A 9,574-nucleotide genomic window follows, 5' to 3' on the forward strand; every position below is an offset into this window, starting at 1 on the left:
ATATATAATAAATATATATATATATATAAAATATAACAATGCGTGTATATTTATACATATATATATATATTATATATATATACACCCAAATATATACGTGTTGCTGCCCGGTCTGGCAGTGACAGGGTTATAATATTACTCCTTCGATTGCTCATGTCCCACATGCACCCTCCTGACCCCCCCTCGCTCCCCCCGGTCGTTGCTCGGGATGTTATGAACCTGCAGCCGCAGCAAACACCATGAGCGGGAAGGAGAAGCGTCACCTCTCCGCCCGGCTCCTGCCTCTCACAGCCGCCATCTCCCTCCCACACGACTCCATTGCGCGTCACTTCCGTCCCGGCGCACAAGTTGACACTCGCGTTTCCGGCGAGGCTGAGCGTGAGAGGCCATCTTTGATTCAGGCACGCTCTGCGGCGCTAACCAACGGCATGACCTTGTTGTGAATGATACGCTCGCTGTATCATTCACACAGACACCTCAGGGCGGTCAGACATCTCGACCAGTAATAAATCAGCTATTCCACCCCCCCACCTGCCCAAATCAAAGATGGCCGATACACGCATCCGGATTCTTTCCGAACGACGTAGGAATGACAACCAGTGTGTGTCTGGTTCCAAGACGCACGTGCTCCGGCGACGCATCAGAAGAGGAACCAATCCCGCGCCCCGCTTCAAAGATAACTTCCGGCCCGGAAGGGATGAAATGAGAGCAGTGTGAGCGGGGAGAGGTGAGTGGCGCCTGTGCGCGGTGTGACCGGAGCGGCCTCCGCCTGACCCCCTGACAGGGGATGAGAGATGTGACATGACTTATTAATGGAAATACAGACTCAAACATTAATAATATTAATTCAATGTCAGATCTTATTAATAGTAATTATTCAGGGTCATAAATGATTTATAATAATTATTCAGGCTCACACATTAATAATATTCAATGTCAGATCTTATTTTTAATAGTAATAATTCAGGATCAGAGACGATTAATAATTATTCAGGCTCAGAAATTATTTATAATTCAGGGTCAGACATAATAATTATTATGCAGGGTCACACAATTATTAATAATTAATTTTCCAGGGTAAGATGAATAATAATTATTCATGGTCAGACATGAGGTGATATTTGGGGGGCCTTACTGTATGTTTGCAGCAGAATGCTGACTTGTATAGGGAAAGGCATCCTTCGCAGGAAGAGGGGTGGTAATTTTATAGAGTTACTTTTTGTAGATCTTTGGCTGCAATACTGTTTACTTCTGGGGATCATCTCTCTGGAAGGATGTCAATTTAAATAGGTGGTTCAAAGAAGAGCAACCAATATGACGCACAATCTATGTTTGTAGAGGCTTAAAATCAATTTTTAAAAAGGAAGAGTTGGGGATATGAAGAACCTTTCAGAACTCATCAGGAGTTCCAACAAGATTTATCAGGGAATACTTTTTTTCACACAGAGTAATATTCGAACAAGAGGTCATACATTACAAGCTCGTGTGTGGTAGGTCCAAGGGAATATGGTGAAGCGCTTACTAACTGAAAGGATGCTGGACTCATGGAATGTTTCCCAGCACAGTTAGAGAAGGCAAATACAGTAAAGAGATCCTAATCTGCTGGCATTGACATAGTTATTCTGAATATGGAAGAAATCCTCTCGGTCTGTGGTATTTATCACGTGGGATATTGGGCATATTAATTGGGCCAAGTGGTCCTTGTATACTTTTGTTTCAGCAATCTTTGCTAGGGCTCCCAGATATGATTTGGTGACACGAAGCAGGAAGCTATCTGCGGATCAGCTGCCTGATTTGCTTGTGCAACATAATTCATCTTTTAGTTTGGGAATTGGAGAACCCCTATTTATGATTGAGTGTTTTTTTGTTTAGTGTGTCAACTGAAAAACACCCCTTTAATGCTGTTGGGGTATGCAATTCAAAACACAAATCCTCTTTTCACACCCTCTATCTACTCCTCCTACTGCTGGGGATCTCCCCTAAGCCTGAAGCCAGACATACACACCTGATCTCACCCACGACTCTCTGCCATCTCTTCCCCTGTAAATGGTGTTAACCTTTTCATTTAACACTGACTAACCTTAAAACTTGCCCCACAAATCAAGCATCCCAATAGCCTGCACGCATGGCTATTGTCCCACAGTCACTTACACTACCCATTGTGGCCAAGCACACCCATCTACAGCACTTATTCCTCACCTACTGTCTCTGTAAGTTTCCTCTCAAACCTCTTAGATTGTAAGCTCTTCGGGGCAGGGATTGCCTTCCCATTGTCTGATTTTTGCTGCACTTATTGTATTTTTAAAATTCCCTGTACTGTATTCTTTGTGAAGCGCTGAGTACAATTTTGGTGCTATATAAATAAAGACATATAAATGCAATTCTCATTGAATTGTGTAGCGGAGGCACAATGTTAAATCCCTTCAACTTGCAGATGTTTCCAATTTAAAGGCGTCTGGTTTCTGTTGAATGGTGAGCGGGGTATGGTATGTAACACACTAAAGTAGCAGGCTGAGTACACAGTAATACAACTATGTTGCAAATAGTACCAGGGGATCACAGAACGTGGGTGCCAGAGACAGGCTATAAGTAGCTGTAAATAATACAAACGTATCTGCTGCCTTTGCTGCTGTGAGGATGTGGACGCTACAACCGCTGACTAACACCAGACCTCATGCGGACGCCACCGACGTGACGTCACAGCAACCAACAATCGTTTCGTGTCGTGAGACACTTCAGGGGGGAGGGGCCTTGCATATGTTTCCAATTTAAAGGCGACTGGTTTCTGTTGAATGGTGAGCGGGGTATGATATTGCCCTTCTGTCTTATTGTGTTATTGGTTGAATATATCCAAGCATACTGTAGATTAAGACACGCTCAGTTAACATTCTAAATTACCCAAGTCCCTGTGAAGTCTTAGACCCCACATGATCCCAGATTCATTCTTGGTCTTGTCAGTTTAAAGCATTTGCGATAAAAAAAAAAAATTGTCAACTTTGTTTTTTTTCCTGTAATCACTCAGCCACCTGTTTGTATGACTAACCATTAGTAAAACGTCTTTTGCTTCCATTTGCCATCTAAAGTGTAAACCCATCAACTTGAGATAATTACACCTTCTTTTTCTCAGGAAATACACTACTTCTTTCCCTCTACCTTATTGATACGCTCACTTTGTGGAACAATTCCTCACATCCCTCTTTTTTTCCAGGCTGCATGTGGCCGGTTTCTCTAGTCTGTGTTGTATGTCTGACACCATTTATTTTCTTCCTGGTGCACGGGGCACATGTTATTATTTTTTTTTAAAAGATGAGCTATGCCAGGAGTGGCCAACTCCAGTCCTCAAGGGCCACCGTCGAGTTAAGGATATCCCTGCTTCAGCACAGGTGGCTGATTCTGATTGAGCCACCTGTGCTGAAGCAGGGATATCCTAAAAACCCAACCTGTTGGTGAACCTTGAGGACTGGAGTTGGCCACCTCTGATCTATGCTCTTTCATGCTATTGCGCCCACATCTATAGTTTTAACAGTGCTTGCATTCAGAGGCTCCTAAGTAGTGTGGTGTGTTTGACAGCCTTGATCAGATTGTTCTGTTTGGCCCACAAAGGCCGCCCCATCTCTCTATCCATGAGTCAAAGTCCAAAAACCTAAATGATTTTGGGGACCAAACACAATTGTGCTATAGTGGGTTAAAGTGACAAAAAACCTCCACTATACAAAGTACTCTCAATGTATTCTCTACATAGAATATAGCAGCTGCATGTCTTCCAGTCTGCTTCATTATTCACCCTTACGTCATACAGTCCTGATACTGCTGCAAAGAATTCTGGGTAAGAACATGAAAATCAGCATACTGGGCATGTTACATTTCGCTTCTTATCCCTTTTTGTCCTCCTTTCCTTCTCATAGGTTAAGCTTTACAAACTGTGTAATGCAGTAGAGTAGACCAAGTTCTAGGGAGTGGATGCAAAAATAGCATGCCAAGGGTGCGTATTTCCAGGTCACTACCCACAATCCTTGTCTGCAGCTTTACCTCTAGATGACATAACGGTTAATTAAGCATAAACGGTTCCTATGGAAGACATACAGATTATCTAAAAATGACCAAATTCTGTGATAAAGTAGAGTTTAAGTCTTGTTGTGATTGTTAAAAACACAACACTGCGTGCCCAGATCCCCCAAATACACACACTGTTTGTGGCCCTTCTATCTTAGGCCGCGTCCAGGGTGAAGCTGAGCGCGATTGTGCGCGCATGCGATCAAACTCATGATCGCAATGAGTCTGTCCAGCAAGTGCCCGTGAGCACTCGGCTGCTTGCAGAGACCAATACATTTGATTTGCTGCACGCTGGCACGTCCCATGAGCAGTTTGCCCCCCATCCCCATATGCACGCAACTAGCTGGCCAGGAATCGCCCGGGCAACCTGACATCAGGGCGCTTGAGCGCCAGCACGCTCGGTTGCACCCTGGACGAGGCCTTAAGCAGCAGATCAGAGGGGTTCTGGTATTCTACACACAGACATCACTGATTAATGTAGAATGAAGAATGGGAGGGTGGTGCTGGCACCTGCATGGCAGAGATCCTCCATGTTATCACATACAACACAATATTGGAAAGTGAGATGTGGTTACCAAACATCCGGAGGCAAAAAAAAGTCCATCAGAACATGAAATAAATGTATCAAAGCCAACACTACTTTTTTGTATTTATTTGCGATTTTTTTTTTCTTCCAGAAATTGAACAAAGATGTTCCTGACTAATATACTTTTTCGAAAAGGAATTCCTGGTAAACAATGGATTGGAAAATACAGACGGCCCCGACAAGTCACCTGGCAGATGAAGGCGGCGTTGCTAAAGCGGCTGGAAGTCGAAGCGGCAAATGAATACTGGTTAAGTCGGCCGTATATGACCAAGGAGCAGGAGTACGGCCACGCTGCAGAGAGAAGCCTTCAAAGATGGCAGGCCATAAAAAGCTCGCGACTAGCAAAGTTCCCTGATCACAAATATTTGGGAGAGCACTTGGATCATTTAAATGTGACCAAAAAATGGAATATGTCTTGATTTCCTTGTATGTAAATAATACAACCTTTTAATTAAAGGCCACATCACCTTTACTGTGTGTTTCAGATCAAAATGTGAGATGACGACAATGTAATTCTGAATATGAAAATGTGTATATATTTTTTTAATTATACATCAGGGATGGAAAATTCCTGGTGGCACACAAGTTTCATCCTGGCGCCTATGTTGTGGCGCAATGCTGACTGTCTGCGACCGTCAACAGCGCATCCTTTCCTGCTCAACAAGCGTGATGATGGATTGCGCTGTTGCTGGATGCAGGGGTGACTGGGGAGCAAGTTTAGAGTAAGGAGAAGTGGGAGTACTCGATACCCACCCAGCGCTGATTTTTGCCACTGCCGCTAACTTGGAGGGGAGTATGTCAAGTCATTCTGTGGCACAGATGCACTGACACACACCTGATGCAGAAGGGGGGTGAGGGAGGAATGCTGCAACAGCGAACACACACACACTAAAACAGATAGTCCAGTTTTAATGACTGGAGCAGTATGAGGTGTTATGTCTAAGCCACCTTTTAGAGAACACTGGATTCTCGGAGATTAAATAAATGTGGTTCAGCTCCCGAGAGACCCCCTGCTTCCCACCTAGGGAGGGAATAGATTTTTTTTCCCCTATGGAAATTGTTCTTTAATGCATGAAAAATAGGCAATTATTACTGCAGGCCATGGCTATTCAACTTGCAGTCCATGGGCTAAATCCAGCCCACAGTAGGTTTTGGATTGGCCCTTGCATGGTCTGCTCCTGCTAGTTTAATTCCAGTTTTTCAAGCAGCAAAGTAAAAATTTTTTTCAATATTTGTGAAATGCAAGTAATATTCTTTTAAATGCATCTTTATATTACATAACCATACTCTTGTGGCTGATTTCTGTCCGATCTGACACCTTTGGAATATTGGTTTAGGATCTCTGCTGTAGACTATGAAGAATTAAGTTGGTGTCAGGAGTGGCGTTCTTGCTTTGCAGACGCAACTGCCAGCGAAATGGTTGCAGCTGCCTGAATTTTTAAAAAGGTAATTTTCTCAAAGAGATAACCCCCCCAAAAAAGCAATTAAAGTTATGTGCATATTATTAAAAAAAAATTGTGGCCCGAACAATAGCTCGAGTGGGAGACGTTCTGAGTTCCACAGCGGGGAAGTCAATGTAACGGGTGCAGGGACGGCAGGGACGGGAAGCCTCGCATGGCCGCACACCCGCCCGCTGTGGGGTCCGTTTCATAGACGACGCGTCAGCATGGGGTCGGGAGCCAGCTCCACCGTCAGATTAGTATCCACCAACACGGACTTGCGGGGCGTGGAGTCCATTGGGCGACAAGTCAGGGGAAACGCCCTCAGCCTTGTGTCCAGTAATCAAGCCTGGAAGTCTCCTGGAACAAGTACAGACTTGGTGGAAAGTTTGGAAAAGACAGGACGATCATTATGTGGGAGTGAAGGACGTAGAAAACAATTTGAAAGAAGCTGAAGAAAAAGCCAAAGAGCAAGAAAATCAGCTTGCAAAGTGTGAGGGAACAATCCTAGACCCGACTGAGGATGCGGCCTGCGTAGGAGAAAACCTAAACGTAGTCGAGATCACGGCAGACTATGAGATACCGAGTAAGGAGACCATTGAAGCCAAAAACCAGCGTATCCAGATGTTGGAAGCCAAGTTGAAAAGGACACAGCAGGAGCTTTCATTCATGAAGTTGTCTCTCTGCAAGGACACTATGGGCTCAGTGGTGAGGTCAGCCGGGCTCACAGTGGGCACAGTCTGATCGCAGAGATGTCTTCTCAAGTTTCCAAACAGGAGACAATTAAGCAGCTGGAGGAAATATTGGCGCAGAGAGAAATAACACAACTGGAAGCACAACTTCAATCCTTGGGAATAACCGCTGATAAAAATTATCAACCGGATACAGAGGAGACTGAAAATGGTCAATATGATGAGATTAATGTGATTGAACCCGATATAGATTTTGGGAGATTACTGAGCCCCTTTTCCTCGGGAACTTTACTGACTGCAGCAAAAGGAGGGCAACGCTTCCTGGCACCTAGATAATGTGTCTGTTTATCATGGACAGGGTTACCAGGAAAAGTCATCCCCTGTAGCAAGTCAGGAATATTGGTCTAAACTTAACTCAGACATAATACCTAGAAGAGATCCAGAGAGCACAGCAGCAGATGATATCTGGAGTATGTCCCACTTTGTCAATGGCAAAGTCATTAACAGGGCTAATGATAGCATTACAGATGGGCCTTGTAATGACGTAGGACAAAATTCTCACGTACCAAATGGCACATTGCACAGGGATATAGTCGAAACAACAGAAGACTGATGTTAATTATGTGCAGTAGTGTGTGTTTCTGAACTACAGAAGCACTCAACGTAACAACTTTCCAACTGAATATTTTAGGGCTGCCATAAGGAGACCAATTAAAGTTGTGTGTGGGGGGTGGAATTGTGAAAACGAAAAGGATCTCAACATTTACATCCTAGGAAAATGGGATCAAAGATTAGCAGCTTTCTCTGATCTCATTTAAATTTTGTCTCGAGGCAAACTGAACTGACTAAGTGAAATTTATTGCTATTTTAGATTCACGTTTTTAAAGCCAGCTGCTGGCTTCTCTAAGTAAAGGAAATTCACATTATTCCTGGAACAATGCCATTGCTGCCTAGTAAAAGGAAAAGTGAGATTGGATCTGTTAGCAGTAGAAGTAATGGACAGAACAACAGCACTCCAGTGTATTTATGAAGAAACTAACACTTATTACATGGTTATCGTGAACGTTTCGTCCCTACACGGACATTTTCATTGTGCATGTAGGGAACGAATCGGTGATTTGTTTATAACCATGTAATGAGTTAGTTTCTTCATAAGTCCCCTGGAGAGCCGATTTTCTGTCCATAGATGTCTGGATTTGTGAGCCCCCGTGGCAGGATCAACTCAACATCAGCTAATTGCAAGTGCTCTTTTCAACGAAGTGATATTGTATTGTATGTCTTTATTTATATAGCACCATTAATGTACATAGCGCTTCACAGTAGTAATACACGTGGTAATCAAATAAATAACAGATAATATAAATAACAGGTCATGGGAATAAGTGCTTCAGACATAAAAGTAACATTAAGGAAAAGGAGTCCCTGCTCCGAGGAGCTTACAGTCTAATTGGTAGGTAGGGAGAACGTACAGAGACAGTAGGAGGTAGTTCTGGTAAGTGTGTCTGCAGGGGGCCAAGCTATATATATCATGTCTAGTAAAATCCACAGTGCTATTCATATGCTTCTTTAAGCAAGTGGGTCTTAAAGGTGGATAGAGAGGGTGCTAGTCGGGTACTGAGGGGAAGGGCATTCCCGAGGTGCGGGGCAGAAAGTGAGAAAGGTTTAAGGCGGGAGAGGGCTTTAGATACAAAGGGTAGAAAGGCATCCTTTAGCAGAACGCAAGAGTTAGGATGGTGCATAGCGAGAAATTAGGGCTGAGATGTAAGGAGGGGCAGAAGAGTGTAGAGCTTTAAAAGTGAGGAGTTGAGTGTGTGATACGGGATTTGATCGGAAGCCAGGAGGGGAGACGCGGAGACAGATTTAGGAAAGAGTACAGTGATTCTGGCAGCAGCGTTTAGGATAGATTGTAGGGGAGACAGGTGAGAGGCAGGAAGGCCGGACAGCAGGAGGTTACAGTATAACCTGTTAGCAGTAGTACAGTGGCAACGTCACTGCCTTTGAAGTGGGTGAACTAATTTTGACTCGTATCGTTTGATCACTGACCTTGGTTAAATTACTTTATCTCCCTACACCAGCAAATTCTAATGCATTGTAAGGAGCAGAGCAGAGGTCTGTACCTGACAAATTCTATGTACAAAGCTGCGTCAACTACAGCACTGCGTGAGACCAAACAAATCTCTGAACTACAGAAAGAATCATTTATGTACAACAGCCGAGCAAAACTGCGCCCCTTGTTGGCGGCCTCTCTGCACTGAGCCTGCACGGACCTCGTTTGTGGGCAGACGGAATTTGTGTTGCAGTTCAGTGCATATCCAGCAGGTGGCGCACTGAATATCTTTGCCTACAATACTCTGAATGCTACAGTTCAGTAAAGCAGGTGTCTGAAGAAAAGATAAAAATGTACATCAAATGGTAGGTGAGGGATATTCTCCCAATGATCGGGTCTCAGCTGTCCCAGGGATGTGTATATATAATTAAATATGAGTCTTAAATCAAGGTGTATAAGAGCAATGATGAGTGCTATGGGAGACTCAAATGTGGCAATATATGCAGTGGTATATGAGTACTGGTAACGCTGTGTGGCTGGCTCAGATCTCCATACATACCATAAAGGTCCCAAACAAGCCCCCAGCAAAACCAAAAAGTACATACCATGTCAGTCAATGATACTGAGTTCTCCCTCTTGCAGCACAGCTATATCCTAGATGAATGGGTGCATCACGTCCAGCGTAGTAGAAAGAAGGATGGTCCCAGAGGGACCTATGGCGGAGCACTACCGAAGAGAAGGAGGGGGCTGCAACCAG

General features: G+C 44.0%; 1 protein-coding gene across 1 annotated transcript; it reads left to right on the forward strand.

The window, feature by feature from the left end:
- Nucleotides 1-526: 526 nt before the first annotated feature.
- MRPL57 (mitochondrial ribosomal protein L57) lies at nucleotides 527-5,111 on the forward strand. The gene is made up of 2 exons (XM_075595698.1): nucleotides 527-727; nucleotides 4,731-5,111. Exon 2 carries the CDS (start codon nucleotides 4,744-4,746, stop codon nucleotides 5,056-5,058), a length of 315 nt encoding a protein of 104 aa, XP_075451813.1. The 5' UTR covers nucleotides 527-727; nucleotides 4,731-4,743; the 3' UTR covers nucleotides 5,059-5,111.
- The last annotated feature ends 4,463 nt before the right edge of the window (nucleotides 5,112-9,574 follow it).

Source organism: Ascaphus truei, chromosome 4 (assembly GCF_040206685.1).
Source record: "Ascaphus truei isolate aAscTru1 chromosome 4, aAscTru1.hap1, whole genome shotgun sequence".
NCBI lineage: Eukaryota > Metazoa > Chordata > Amphibia > Anura > Ascaphidae > Ascaphus > Ascaphus truei.